Genomic DNA, 16,231 nt, shown 5'->3' with positions numbered 1-16,231 from the left:
TCTTCCCAATTCCTCTTCACTCCTTCGTTCCTCCTCTTCTCCTCTGACTTCTCCCTCTTCTCCTCCGACTTCTCCTCCGACTCTAACAATGCAATGTATTCCTCCTTGACATTTAGAAAAGAATCACTTTCGTCTGCATACCGGTCAAGCCACTATGCTGAATGCAACTCAGTTGTCAGCTTGTGCACTAATCAGTCAACTCTCTGAAGTGCACCGAGATGTGAATCGTCGAACAATTTTGATTTCAGCTTCACATGATAGGCTTCTATGGCACCAGATGCCTCGTGGCTTGCAAGTTGAAGAACATGTATCGAAGTATGGAAGCAAAAAAAAAATCATAACCAAGTGTCAGAGCAGAAAAACAATACCCCTAGAATCAGATCAGGTTAAAGAATGCCAAAACAAATGTTAGACCGGTTCAAACGATTTTCACCGGTTTCAAATCCTGTCCGGTTTTGTCAAGTAAGCATAATCAAGCTGGTAGGTGAACGGGGCCCACCGGACATGGTTCTCAACATCCATTTTTGACTGTTTTGTGCTGACTGCCCGATTTACTCTACCAGTTTCGTTTGCTGATTATCGAGTCACGGAACCTGCGATTCATGTTTCAATTTGATGGTAAATTGAGGAAATCTGATACTGAATTGTAAAATTAACTCATTCAATTAAAGAACTCGTGTGTATGATATTGACCCCTTTCTAGGTGCTTGTTGGAGTGTCATGTTTTGTAACTGTTGATTCCTTGCCCTACAAACAAGAGGCTTGATAGGAGTTTTCTTGCTTTACTGGTGATCGGTGAAGTAAAAGTTGGTTTTAACAGCTGTCCTCTGTATTGTGTTTCAGTCATGGACCGATGTCAAGCTAACATCTCCTCAGCTTTCCAGAGAAAGCATGTACAAACTGTCTCGGAAACATTTAACACTTCAGTGTGTATCTTCAAGGCAAGTTTCATCGTATGATCAAAGTTTTTTCCTTGCACATCTAGCGTCATAGTAGACTGCATCATTTCTACGCAATTCAGTATCCTGTAGCCGCTGCATATGCAACATTTGACAAGAATAAGAAGGATGCATTAGATAAACTGCTCTTACAAGGTGATGTTTAACATTACATTTATTTATATTCTCTTTTTATTGAAACCATAACTTCCGGGATCTGACAACAGATCTGAACTCGTCATGCAGGTCTTGATATCACGATCTTAGGTTCCAACGACTTTTACTCATATAGGAATCAGGTTTCTTTATAGAAATAAAATATGTCTTCTTGAGATGAGTATTTACTATTTTATTATGGCCTGCAGATTTTAGTAACTGTTGCCTGTTCTTGTATGTTAGTACTGCAATATAAGCTGCTAACATGTTCCCCCACAGATTGAAGCACTTGGACTTCCATTGACACCAGAAGCATTGGCCACTCTACCACCTTTTACATCAATTACTTTCAACTCTGAGGAATCACATGGAGGAAATTGTAAACCTTGTGCTCATTTAGTCGTTAGTTCACAAGGAAATCTAAGGCTAATTTACTATGGGTTTAACATAAAATGTTGTCTTGTCTATTCTAAAAAGTTATACAATTGATAATAATTTCGGTTAAAATCGAAAATGTTATATTGCGATGAGTTTTAACCTAAAATGTTACATTGTCTACTTTAAAAAGTTACACAATTGATAGTAATTCCGGTTACAACCGAGAATGTTACATGAGTTTTTTGACGGTAAATGTAAGGTCCAATGTAATATTTTAGAATTATCAAAATTTATAGATCGACTTTAAAATATTACACAAAGAACTCAAGTTTAACCTTATGTTTCGTAACAGTACGAGCTGGCTCAAATAATAAACAATTTGAGCCTCAATCTAAATAATAATACGTGCCAATCCAAATAATAAACATTGTGAATCACAATCTAATTAATAATGTGAGTCGATTCAAATAATAAATATTATAAGCCCCGATCCAATACGATCAATTATATTAATCTGTCTCGTGTATAATTCAATTTCAATACAAACTTGTATACAACAACAATACTTACGGTTGTCGAAACCGTCTTTCGCTCGGACGAAAAAAAGACCGATATCGACTCGGAGTTTTTCTCTTTAAAATGATTTTTTGAAATGTGAGGAGTTGCAACTAATCATTTAAGGTACGATTGAGACACCATAAAAATCGGGTGATTTTAATAAAACTTTTTATTTTTATCAAAATACCGAGTTTTAAGGTCTGCGAAAATCCATAAATCGAGTTCGGGAGTCATTTACACTTAGGAAAGGATTAATACCCCACAATCGCCAAAAAATTGGTACTTAATTGATTACCCTATATTTAAAATCAGAAATTTTGAATTCGATTTTTATTTAATTTGAAAATTATTACGGATGCAAAGTTAAAAATGATATTCGTTTATTGAGATCGATAGCATTCGCTCCCAAGCGTAGATTTTTTTTTTAATTAGAATTAAATAAAAATTTGTTTTATTACATTGTTTTTTTAAAGCCTAAGATAATGTTCACTTATTAGGGAATTAATAGTATATCTCCAGCAAGCATGCTCCGGGGTGACTATTGGTAATTCCCGAAATAAGTCGACATCCTTTTTAAGACCACATCATGATTTTCAAAAAACGAGACTATTCGATTATTAAGCACAATAGCTTATCTCCCGTGTTTATACTAAGGGGCGAATGTTATCGGCTTTAATAAACGAATATTTTTTTAACTTTGCATCTGTAATGATTTTCAAATTAAATAAAGATCGAACTCAAAATTTTTGATTTTAAATAAAATGTAATCAAGTAGGTACTAATTTTTGGGCGCTTGTAGGGGTGCTAATCCTTCCCCACGCGTAACTGACTCTCAAACCCGATTTCTGAATTTTCGCAGACCTTAAAACTTGATATTTTGATAAAAATAAAATGTTTTATTAAAATAACCCGATTTTTATATTGTCTCAATCACACCTTAAATGATTAGTGACGACTCCTTATATTTCGAAAATTATGTCCAAAGAGAAAATCCCGAATCGATATCAGTCTTTCTCCGTCCAAGTGTAAAACGGTGTCGACGACAGTGATGAAAGATGGTAAATGTGTTTTACAAGTTGTTCGTTGTAGCATGTATTGTTTGCAGGCAAGACAATGTTCTCGTATACGAGCTTGCGCAGCTGGAATCTGGACCCTCTGAACATGTGTTCCTCGTTGAGGAAATTCCCTCGTCTTTCCACTTTAGCTGCCAATTTACTTACTGTTTTGCTTTTTTCAGGGTAAACTTCTTATTTAATCCCGTACTTATTATAGTGTTTCTATTTTGATCATCTAATTACTATTTTTTTAAAAATTATACCTAACTTTATATTTCCGTTTTGAATCTCCATCATTAGATTTGATTGTTAATTTAACAAAAGTAATGTGATATAATATGCTAATAATAGTTTAATCCTCAAAACTTTCATATTCCATCAAATAAGTTATTATTTGAAATAATTTAAAAATTCCTAATATTCGAAAATCCTTAATTTGGTTTAACATAAAATCTCTCTTCCAAATCTCTATCATCATCGCCTCTCATTTGTTCAGCCGATGTTGCTGGCTCTGCACATCGACTGCACACCTTTCGACGACCCATTACAACGTCGTTCAAGTCTTATAACCACCAGACTTAGTCGCACCCCTCGTGAGTTATTGGGTCGATTTTGAAAACTAGATTTCCGACGAACAACTGGAAGCTAGGGCCATCGGATGTTGGGCGGATGTGAGAACAACGAATGTGGAAAGAGAAAATTGATTGGAACAATGAAAAATGGTGTTCGAAGGGTATGTAGAAGAGCGACGATGATGACAAATAGGTGGAAACGTTACGATGGCGACAATGAGCAAAGCTGTGATAAGAGTCTGGGGGAATCGTCAAATGACAAAGGAAGGACGAATGACGGTAAGAAGATGGTGGTGGGAGTTATTAAGAACACGAGAATGATCATTAGGATAAAATTAAAATAAAATGATCAGTTACACGATAAGTCCTTACACTTTGATAGTTTTAAAAGTAAGCCATTAACTTATTAATAAAGTATATAAATTATTATTAAAATATTAATAATTCCTTTCAAATCAAGATGATAATAAAATTGATATGATTTTTAAATATTGAAGATTTTTTTGAATTATTTCGAATTAACATCAATTTTATAGAATATGTAAGTTTTGTGGACTAAATATGTTTTTATATCAATGCCACATCATCAATTTTGTTAAGTTAACAATCAAACCTCACGAAATAGACCAAAATGAAAACAAAAATTAATGTTAAGTATAATTTCAATATAGTTCACTAATAAAAAATAATATTAAGGGAATGATTAAATAGACAATTTACCTTTTTTTTAATCATAATTCGTTTTGTGTATTGGATATTCTCCAAAGTTTCATTAATAAATTCTCGAAGCTTATTTTTTTATATAGAAAAATATCAATGTCGATAATGTTTTGGTTTAATAAAATTCAAGTTTTAAGCATCTTAAAATTTTATATTTAAATTTTATCCAATTTTTTAAATTTGTTTTTATTTAATTTTTATTGCGTGTTAATTTGATCTAAATTTATTTTAATCCATATAATAATATATTATAATAATTAATCCATGTATATTTATAATTTTACTTGTAATTTAAAAGAAAAAAAATCTTACAAATCGAATAATTTTAAAATCTGAAAATACCATTGCATTTTCATTCAAAGGGTTATAGAATTAAAGGATTTATATTATGGTAGAATTAAAGTATTTATATTATGGGTAAAGTATATAAAATGATGGCTCAACTATATATATTGCTTTGTTGAATCATCCGACTATTAAAGTTACAAAATAATATCCTGACTATATCATATTATTTTATTGAGTTCTCTGACTATCAAAAGTTACAAAATGGTCACTGAACTATTCATATATTCTAAACTAGTCATTTTCCATTTAAAAAATAACGACTGTCTAAGCTAGAAGTTTACCCGTTAGTTGAGATATGATAAAATTATATTTTAATAATATCTACTGACATTTTCATTGCTTTCAAGCATTGACTTTACTATATAATGTAAATAGAGAGTTGATTCATAAAATACAACTCAAATAATATTTAGACTAAATTTTATCATACCTTAATCAACAGATTAACGTTCAACTCATACGGTCACCATTTTTTATCGAAAAAGGATGAGTTTGGAACATATAAATAGTTAGATGATCATTTTGTAATTTTTAATAATCTAGGGACTTAAAAAAGCAATACACTATAGTCAAGAGACCCTCTGTGTACTTTACCCTTAAATTATAAACTTATTTAACTATAACTAATTTGTTGTAAAAGGAAAAAGAAAAAGAAGGGTAAACTATACCATTGACCACTAAACTATATAATCCTTTTACATTCACCACTAATTTTTCAATTTTATCAATCAGATCACCTAACTATTTAATTGTTGTCAATTAAGCCACTAGCCGTTAAAAAACTGACATAATTATACATTTAGTCCTTAATATTTATATATTATATCAATTATATCCTAATTTTAATTTAATTAATTAATTATTCAGAGCCCAATATGTGTCACCATCCGATTGGAATAAAATTAAGTTACTAAGAAGATGAAAAAATATTTGGAGGATTTGAACCTGGGTCACTAGGATATTAGACGCATGCTAGTGCCACTAAGCTACCTTGTCAACTGCGTTAAGAAATACACAATAATATATAGAGAAAATAACCTCATTGACCAAAAATGCCTTATAATATACGATTTTAACCAACTTTTTTTGGATTTGCCAAAATGACCAACTAAATCGCAATGCGATCGATAATTCGCAACACGATCTCCGGTATCGCAAATCAGTTTCCAGATTCGCAATGCGAACTTCGACTATCGCAATGCGAACTTGAACTATCGCAATGCGAACTTGGACTATCGCAATGCGAATATGTAAATCGCAATGCGATAGTCGACTATCGCAATGCGAACTACCACGACCACGACCACGACCCGACCCGACCCGACCCGACCCGACCCGAGACGAGACGGACGGCGGCGGCGCGCAAGAGTCCCCCTTGTTCTCTATCACTCAACAAGGAAGTGTGAAAGCCAAACCTTAAATACCATTCCCAATAGTGTTTCCAATACTATGTGGGATTGAGCATTACCAACACTTGTTTCTAATACAATGTGATTATTCAGGAAACAATTAACAATCATGCACCTTAAAACAACTGAATCAGCAATCAATTGCATTAGTATTATACGATTAAATATGTCATAATTAAAAGTCAATCTACAATCAATCGCGATTATTGTAATTTTAAGCAAAACATTCAAAAATAATATCACTATTTAAGGCTCAATCCCACATAGTATTGGAAACAAGTGTTGGTAATGCTCAATCCCACATAGTATCGGAAATACTATTGGGAATGATATTTAAGGCTTGGCTTTCCCACTTCCTTGTTGAGTGATAGAGAACAAGGGGGACTCTCGCGCGCCGCCGCCGTCCGTCTCGTCTCGTGGTCGTGGTAATACGTGTCTTCGACACGTCCGCGCGAATACTATCTTTTTAGAGAAAATTCTTAAGAAACAAATGCAATACTGTCGTTGCGATTTTGGACTATCGCAACGAACTTGGAATAAATCACAACGAATTTAGAATAAATCGCAACGCGAACTTCGACTATCGCAACGAACTTGGAATAAATCGCGAACTTCGACTATCGCAATGCGAATATGTAAATCGCAATGCGATAGTCGAAGTTCGCGTTGCGAATCTGGAAACTGATTTGCGATACCGGAGATCGCGTTGCGAATTATCGATCGCATTGCGATTTAATTGGTCATTTTGGTAAATCCAAAAAAAGTATCCAAAAAAAGTTGGTTAAAATTGTATATTATAAGACATTTTTGGTCACTGAGGTTATTTTCTCTAATATATATATACACACACTACAACTAATGCCCAAAAAAAATAGAAAAAAGAAAAAAAGAAAGAAAAATGAAAATGATGAGATTCGAACATGGACCAAATAAAAAATTTGAAAGCACTAAATGATTGAAGAAAATCTTATATTTGAATAATAGTTGGATAGATTTCATATTTTTTAAATATTAGTCAATACAAGAATTAATAAAATTAAAGTTAAGATTTGCATATTTTTTAAACTAAATTTAATATTTATATTTTTTCACATTTATAATTTAATGATTATATATATAATTTTAAATTGAGTATTTTTAATGCAAATAATAATTTTTTATTAAAAATAAAATATACATATAATATAAATGATTCATCCATTTAAATATATAAATATATTTTTTATACATTTAAATATAAATATATATATTTATATAAATATATTTTAAATACTAGTTTATACAAAAAATAAAAAATATGGAAAATATAAATGATTTATACATTTAAATATAAATTGAATCATTTATATTTTCTATAATTTTATATTTAATAAAAAATTATTAATTAAATTAAAAATACTCAATTAAAATTATATATATTCATTAAATTATAAATGTAAAAAGAAAAGGAAATATTAAATTTAGTTTAAAGAATATTCATATTTTAAATTTCAATTTTGAGTGTGGCATTAATTATTGCATCAATATATATATTATTGTGTAATCCTTAGCCCAAATGGTTAGGGTTGCTCAATGGCTCTAGTGTATCTTGTGACCCAGGTTTGAATCTACCGAAACTCACTTTCTTTGAAATTTAGTTTTCCTCTAACTGAACCGTGATACGTGTTACTATTTGATTGAATAAAAAATTTAATTAAATAAATAAAATTAATAAAAATCTTTAAATAAGGTGATGACATGATCATGTGTTGACACATTTCAAATCCTGATTAAATGATTAATTTATTAAATTAAGTTTAAATTAGGACCAAATTGATATAATATATAAATATTCAAGATTAAATGTAAATTATGCCATTTTTTAATGGTCACGTAAGCATTTTCGTCAACTGTTAACGGTTAGTGACTTAATTGATAATAATTAAATAGTTAAATGATCCGATTAATAAAATTAAAAGATTGATAGTAAAAGTAAAAGGACTATAAAATTTAGTGGTCAATGGAATAGTTTACCAAAACAAAGCTCACCCAATACTACAATAGGAGAAGAAAAGAAATGGGCCCAAGTCTCTCTCTCTCTCTCTCTGCCTCCCTCTGTGTATCTGTAGTTTTCACCATATCATTATCATCATTCTCTCTCAAGTATTTGACTTTTCCATCTGGGATTTCTTTGTTCTTTTGAGTTCTTCAAAGCAAAGTAATTCGAAGAAGCTCATGTAGTTTTCCTCTTCTTCTTCTTCATTGTCTACTCAAGTTTCGTTCTCATAGATTTTTGAAACCAGCCTTCAGCAGCCTCTCTGAGATTACTTTCATTTTTGTCTTTTTCTTTCAGGTATCTTTTCTTTCTTTTCATCTTTGCTTTTTACTCCCATCACTTTAGAAAGGGGCAAGATTAGCTCAAAAAAAAAGGAATTTTAACATACTCCTTTTGTTTTTTGATTCCTTTTCTCCGTGTTGCATAATATTTGTTTAAATCAGTCTGGGGTTTTTCTTGTTTTCTTTCTTGGGTTTTGCTGCTTCTTCATCAGCTAACATATGGCTGCTAAAGTTTTTGACTGTTGAATGATTCATTTTTGTTTTGTTTTTTTTATTTTATTTTTGCTGTTTTAGCTGAAAAGTCTTGCTAGGCCTCCTATGTTGAATTATTCTTTTTCAGCTTGAAATGGCCATTGTTTTGATTAGAAATATATTCAATCCCAGCTTCTTCTTTGAAGTTAAAAAGCTTTTATTTGTTAACATGAATCTCTCTTATTTTGACTTTCATATACTATATTTTAATCTTATTTGAGTTTAGGATATTGTAGGGTTAAAGTCTTCTCTTGGACAGAAAAAGTGGATTTTCCTTTATTTTCGACTTTTTTTTTTCTCGTCTCGGTGCCAGTTGTTTCAGTTATTTCTTATCAAAAGAGAGTGTTTCAGCTATATCTGGGCCTATTATATTTGCCATACTGGTTTTTGAACAATTGTTTTGAATTTTATTTCTTTCAATTTAGGTCAAATGATTGATCTTTCTATATGTCCTTTCAGACCTGAAGGCTTTCTCATGGGATGACTATTTGTATGTTGAGTTCTTGCTGCTTCGCGAGTTTTCATTGCAAGGAAGCATCACCAAGGGCCTGAGGAATTCACTGTTTTGGTGCCTTCTTTCCAGGTAATTTGAGGACTTTAGAGTTTGATTGATGTGTGTGACACTTAAGAAGTTGTAGTTTGAGGCTCTGGTACGGCATATATCTCTTTGTATCATATTGGGAAAAAATGGAGAAAAGGGAAAGTGAGAGTTGGAAAGAATTGGTCAGGAAAATGCTTCCACCAGGTGCATCTCTCCCTGAACATTCATCGGAGCTTGATTACTCTATAGCAATGGAGTATAATGGCCCTCCAGTTTCTTATGAGCTGCCTAGAGTTGAGCCTCTTGATGTCAATTCGCATGCCATCCCTACTGCAGAATCGACATCAGAGTCCCAAAGATCAGTTGGTAGTACTGGTCCTCCAGTTATTGAACCAATCCCCTTGCCGGTATCTTATATTGCTGGTGTCACGAGTCCGCCTACACAGAGTCCAAGGGTTTCAGCAAGCTCTGAGTCAGTAGTATCTGTCTTGCAAAACCCTGATTTTTCTTCAGCTTCTCCTTCGGCTTCTCCTGGTTCGGTTCGCAATCCTACAAGTAATCCTCCGAAACAAGTTATTAATGAAGCAAGGAGAGTGCCAGTTGTCACATTTAATACTGTTGAAAGGTCAGAGAGGAAAGATGATATGAATCAGCCAGTTTTTCCTGAATTTGTTGGGGTTTCGAAAGAAAAGAAGAAGAAAAGAATTTGTTATCGTTGTGATAAGAGGAAATGGGAAACAAAGGAATCTTGTCTGGTTTGTGATGCTAAGTATTGCAGCAATTGTGTGCTTAGGGCAATGGGCTCAATGCCTGAAGGAAGGAAATGTGTTACATGCATTGGCCAGCCAATTGATGAATCGAAGCGGTTAAGACTAGGCAAACATTCTAGGCTCTTGTCACGGTTACTTAGTCCATTGGAGGTAAAGCAGATTATGAAAGCAGAGAAAGAATGTGCTGCTAATCAGCTACGACCAGAGCAGCTAATTGTGAATGGGTACCCATTGAAGCCAGAAGAGATGGCAGAATTACTTGGATGCCCTTTACCTCCGAGGAAGTTGAAGCCTGGTAAATATTGGTACGACAAGGAATCTGGTCTCTGGGGAAAGGTAAGTTCATATTTGCGATATATGCTATTTTATGCTTCAAAGCTTTTCCTAATTGAACAAGAAAGGAAAACTTCCAGAATGTGGGATTTGATTTTTTCACGACTGCATATTGAATTGACAGGAAGGAGAAAAACCAGATCGGATCATTAGCTCAAACTTAAATTTCTCGGGGAAGCTTAATCCTGATGCAAGCAATGGTAATACTGAAGTTTATATCAATGGCCGGGAAATTACGAAACTTGAATTGAGGGTGCTAAAGGTAACATATAATAGTTGTACAAGATCTGTTATTTGTTGTTTTTGATCATCGTGTTCTTTCTATTTGAGTCGCCACTTTAGGATTCTCAATCTCAAACTTCATTTGATAACAAGTTTTCTCACCGTAAAATTGGTGCTTCTTGTTGCTTTCATTAAGAGTTGGGTCCATGGTTTAGACACGTGTTTTTGGCTGTGCTTGCAATACCTCTCATGTAAAAGAGCAACCTGTCTGTTACTTTCTTTTTTGTAATTTCCTGATGCATATAACTATGAATATGTACCGAACATTGTTAGAAGTTGCAATATACTGTTGCTTTTCAGCTTTTATGATATGATATGCATATGCCATATAACATGTCAAGGTTTTAAGAAAAAAGTTGTTTGAGCTTTAAAATATTCTCTCTTTACATAATTTTAGGCCTTTCTGATATGATATGTCATATAAGGCTATAGACATTTACTTAGAATGTAGCATGTGAAGGTTTTAAGTAAAACTTGTTTGAGCTTTAGTATCCTTCTCTCTATTACAAACGCACATTGTAGTTTTCCCATTTTAATTGTACCGACTAGTATATCACTATTCAGATATCGGACTTCCCTTGTCGGTTCTTTGTCATTACTGTTTAAAAGTAACAGGTTCCGCTTAAGAAATACTTTTAACTTTTCTGTATTATGCCTTTTCTTTTTTGACATTTTGATGTATTTTTAGCCTCAACAACTGATTAAAGTGTGGATGGGAATATAATATTATATTAAATGTGTATCTTCATATTCTTTAATCAATCATTGATGCATCTGTTTGATGCTTTCAGTTGGCGAATGTGCAGTGTCCACGTGACACTCATTTTTGGGTTTATGATGATGGTCGTTATGAGGAAGAAGGTCAAAATAACATTAGAGGAAATATCTGGGAGAAGGTATGTTAAAATACCAACGCCCTCAATAGCATCATGGGTATTCTATATGTGATGTAATTTGGATTTGATTTTGTCTATGCAGGCATCGACTCGTTTTATCTGTACCTTGTTCTCTTTGCCTGTGCTTCATGGTCAACCTCAAGGAGTGAGAGAGGAGGCTAGCAATTATTCTACTGTTCCTTATCTAGAGCAGAAAAGAACCCAGAAACTTCTTCTACTCGGGCTTCAAGGCTCTGGAACAAGCACCATTTTCAAGCAGGTTTTGCCTTTTCTTTGTTGCTTTATTTTGCTCCTGCTAGCATGTTGAGTGTTGAACTGCCAAATGCATAGACATAGTTGCAAACTTGCATTGAAGATGAAGCTTAAGTCACTTCAGAAATTTATTGCCTAGATGGAAGTTGGCAGAGTATCTTGCATGAACATGAAGAACGTCTGTCATTCCAATCCATAATAGATGACAAATATTTAAATGCAGTCTACGAAAACTGAGTCTGTTTCTTTGCATATAGATCAACATTGCTTTCAATGTCTGTGGCTGCATTTCCTTTTCATTCATGCTTTCTTGGTCTAGGAGCTTTTGGTCTTATGGTGTCTGGATGATTAAGATGAGGGAAAATTCCCTTTGGCTCGATTGATAAAATCCAGTAATTAGAATGTGTTGTTACAGCCTTTCATTGCAATTCATGCCATTTTCTAACGTGCAGTATGCATATTGAACAGGCAAAATTTTTGTATGGGAATGTGTTTTCTACAGAGGAACTGCAGGATCTCAAGTTGATGATCCAGAGCAATATGTACAGATACCTGAGCATATTACTGGATGGGCGAGAGCGGTTTGAGGAGGAAGCAATGTCTCGTGTAAGAGAACTAGGTCCTGATGACCAGAACTGTGAAGCTGGTAAAATTTCTCTACATCAAAAGATTTTCTGATTTTAAACGTGGTTTTGAGCTTTTAAAGTAGAACATGTTACTTCCTAGTAAACTTGTTTTATAGCCCAAATATCTCTTCGATGTGCATATTGTTTATTTTTTGATTGGCTGAAAGGGGAGGGAAAAAAGTGCTTCTTTCAGTTATTTTCTGCTAGTGTTTTTGTAGAGGTATGTTACATGATGATGCTTATAGGTCTTACACAGCTGGCCAAAAGCATAAGGAATTGTTTAACAGCGTCGCAACTCTTCCAGCATCTAAACTGAGCTATAATATTATTTCAGGTGGGGAGGTCGACTCTGTTGAAACTAGCCAGTGCGTCTATTCGATTAACCCAAGACTGAAGCATTTTTCTGATTGGCTTCTGGACATCATAGCCACCGGAGATTTGGATGCTTTTTTCCCTGCAGCAACACGTGAGTATGCTCCTTTAGTTGAGGAGTTGTGGAAAGATCCTGCTATACAGCAAACATATAAAAGAAAAGACGAGCTTCACTTCCTTCCAGATGTTGCGGAGTACTTCTTAAGCAGGGTGTGTCATCTTATTTTCCGTTGAATTTGTTGCCGGTATTTTACATTTTTCATTTAATATGTTGGCTTAATTGTTGCTAAATTTACTTGGCCATTTGAGATTCAAGTTATTCAACTTGAGGAAGATTCCCCAAAATAAAACCAACTTATCTCAAATTCACAGCAATATTTTGACCTATGCGAACCACTTTCGATTCCTTCAGGCTGTGGAGGTGTCAAGCAATGAATATGAACCTTCGGATCGAGATATCCTTTATGCTGAAGGGATTACTCAAGGGAATGGTTTGGCTTTCATAGAGTTTTCGCTTGATGATCGTAGTCCAATGTCCGAAACCTACACAGACAATTTGGAAGCTCCATCCCTGCCCCTTACCAAGTAATTATTTCTATCATTCTGATAGTTTTTGTCATTTGTCAATGGGATGCGTGTTACAGATCGTCATGTGGGTCTTCCTTGCATCTATGAGCTAATGTTGTCGTGATTTTATATTTTACAGGTACCAACTTATAAGAGTAAATGCGAAGGGAATGAACGAGGGGTGCAAGTGGGTGGAAATGTTTGAAGATGTGCGTTCGGTAGTTTTCTGCGTAGCCCTTAGCGATTACGATCAGATATCGATAGCACCAGAGAGTAGTGGCAGTGGAACGCTGCTTCAGAATAAGATGTTGCAGACAAAGGAGTTATTTGAAACAATGATAAAGCACCCTTGTTTTAAGGATACCCCATTTGTGTTGATACTAAACAAGTATGATCTGTTCGAGGAGAAAGTCAATCGGGTGCCGTTAAGCACATGCGAGTGGTTCAATGATTTCAGCCCGGTTAGGCCTCTCCATAACCATCACTCCCTGGCTCAACAGGCTTACTTTTACATCGCCATGAAGTTCAAGGATCTGTATGCTTCTCTAACCGGACAGAAACTTTTCGTATCGCAAGCTAGGGCAAGGGATCATCGGGTAACGATCGACGAAGCATTTAAGTACATAAGGGAGGTTCTCAAGTGGGAAGACGAGAAAGATGACAACTACTATGGGGGAGAGGATTCATTTTACAGCACAGATGTTAGCTCCTCACCATTTGTGAGGCAAGAATGAGGTTGCATTGGGAATTTGCTTGTATTCTTGCGGTACAAGGAAGATTGTAGAAGTGTAGTAGTGCTTGCCTTGTTGCTTAATCAAATAAGAATTTGGTGTTGTAATTTCTATTATATATTTATTTATATCAGTGAAAGTTGCTTTGCTTCGTATTTGATTCTTTATCATACATGATTCATCAGTCATCATTGCTTGTCCCAGACTGCATTCATTTGTCATTTGAGACTTTAGAGTAAAAATAATCTCGAATAAACTTTAAAGATAACTTAATGTGAAATAGTATTGTTATTTTAGTATATTAATGGATTCATTAAAGTACAGATTTTTATAGCAATTCAAGCTACTGGCAGTAGTTTGGTACTAAATTAAGCCACGTGACCTTCGCTGCAAACCATAATGAGGTTGAAAATGATCCAAAACGCAAAAAAACTGTAAAATAGTTGTTCATGTAATATTCGTTTATGTACGTTTATTAAGTTAAATAAACAAGTATACATTTTTTTATGTTCTTTTAATAAATGAACACACACGAACGGAGGTATGTTCTGTTTGTTTATGTTAACGAACACACGTTTATCGACTCATTCATTTATATTCATGAATAAACTCATTTATGAGTTTGTTTATAAGCTCGTTTATCAACTCGTTTGTTTATGTTCACGAACAAGCTCCTTTATAAGCTTATTTACTTTTTATCTTTTAAAATTTTAAATATCTGTAAATATATGGACTATATTAAACACATAGTGAAATTTGGAGTTTAAAGATTGTATTTTGTTTTTGTTGTTGATGTTGTTGTGGATGTTATATATATAAGATTTATTTAGTTAGTTTTGTTTAATTTCTGAATATATAAACGAACATGTTAACATTAAACGAACATTTTCGCAAACATATAAACGAACATGCTCGTGAACATTAAACGAACATTTTCGCAAACATATAAACGAATGAACACCTTCAAAATAAATAAACGAATACAAACATAATATTAAAATTTTAAACGAATAGAGACGAGGTAGATGGAGAAAAAGAGATAAAGGGAGAGTTGTGTTTGATGGATCTTCAAATAAGTTCGAGGTTCTGAGCACTGTTTTGGGAGAGGTTGAAGGTGTGGAAAGGAAGCCTAGTGTCACGAACTTGGGCTTTCCCCCCCCACTTTGGGCTATGTTGGGCCACATTTGGTCTTGGAGGTTGATAGAATAGTGTAGATTATTCTAGAACACTCAAGACTTGTACATATTCTAGAAGCATTCTAGAGTCTTCCATGTTAGGTAGGAAATAATGGAGAATTCTAGAGAATCTCTCCCTACCGTAGGATCAAATCAATCTCCACCGTCCATTGAGGAGGTGGGATGCTATAAATAGGTGTAGAATCCTCATTTGTAAATCATCCAAGAGTTGTAAGCATTCAAGCATTCAACAAGCTTTCTCTCTAAGTTCTTTCCTTTCTTCTTTGTTTCCTTGCCAATCCTTTCACTAGCACGAGTTCGAGTGAGGCTGACTTAGCTATCGCGAGGGGCGAAAAGGAGCTAAGGCCGCACGAGGCTTATTGAGCGATTAAGTCCGTGACAGTTGGTACCAGAGCCGGTTAAAGCATCAATATCGTGCACGTATCTTGTAGGAATGGCCGGGAACTCGAACGAGTCGACTGCTACCGAGGGACGTGGGAAAGAAACTGTACCCACCAACCCGAAGAAGAACACCAACGAGTCGACTGTTACTGAGGAACGTGGGAGAGAAGCTGTACCCACCAACCAGAAGAAAAAAAGGGACCAGAGTAAAGCCCGCAAGGGGAGCTCACTAGAACCGATGGTGGCAGAATTTGGAGAGAGGTTGGAGAGGGTCCAGCATGACTTCAAGACGCTGGAGGACCATGTCTTGGAGCAAGTTGACGCGCTCAAGGGGAGTGCCGAAGAGACTAGCAATGAGGTAGAAGTTCGGTTCATACAGCTAGAAGATATGATTCAATCCTTACGTGAAAGCATCGAGGGGATGCGGGAGGACGTGACGCTCTGCAAGAGAGCCTCCGTTAGCGGGAGTGCTAACATCACCATCTCCAACCCGAGGGTCGAGTGCCCCAAGCCGCAAGGGTTCAACGGGGCAAGGGACGCCAAGGAATTCGAAAACTACCTATGGCAGATGGAGCAATACTT

The 16,231-nt window shown here is 34.7% G+C and overlaps 1 protein-coding gene and 1 long non-coding RNA gene across 2 annotated transcripts; both read left to right on the top strand.

Annotated features, from left to right (window-relative positions):
• Positions 1-1,014: 1,014 nt before the first annotated feature.
• On the top strand, positions 1,015-1,475 carry LOC120193672. Its single transcript, XR_005522873.1, has 3 exons — positions 1,015-1,094; positions 1,185-1,237; positions 1,374-1,475. It is a non-coding gene; the product is annotated as an uncharacterized LOC120193672 (long non-coding RNA).
• A 6,803-nt stretch (positions 1,476-8,278) lies between these two features.
• On the top strand, positions 8,279-14,197 carry LOC120193671 (extra-large guanine nucleotide-binding protein 3-like). Its single transcript, XM_039196110.1, has 9 exons — positions 8,279-8,466; positions 9,162-10,349; positions 10,471-10,608; positions 11,420-11,524; positions 11,607-11,783; positions 12,245-12,422; positions 12,737-12,984; positions 13,187-13,359; positions 13,481-14,197. The coding sequence occupies exons 2-9, from the start codon at positions 9,390-9,392 to the stop codon at positions 14,073-14,075; spliced, it is 2,574 nt and encodes an 857-aa protein (XP_039052041.1). The 5' UTR covers positions 8,279-8,466; positions 9,162-9,389; the 3' UTR covers positions 14,076-14,197.
• The last annotated feature ends 2,034 nt before the right edge of the window (positions 14,198-16,231 follow it).

The sequence above is a fragment of the Hibiscus syriacus genome, unplaced genomic scaffold (genome assembly GCF_006381635.1).
Source record: "Hibiscus syriacus cultivar Baekdansim isolate YM2019G1 unplaced genomic scaffold, ASM638163v2 tig00116996_pilon, whole genome shotgun sequence".
In the NCBI taxonomy this organism is placed as follows: domain Eukaryota; kingdom Viridiplantae; phylum Streptophyta; class Magnoliopsida; order Malvales; family Malvaceae; genus Hibiscus; species Hibiscus syriacus.
This window is presented reverse-complemented; position numbering and strand designations above follow the sequence as displayed.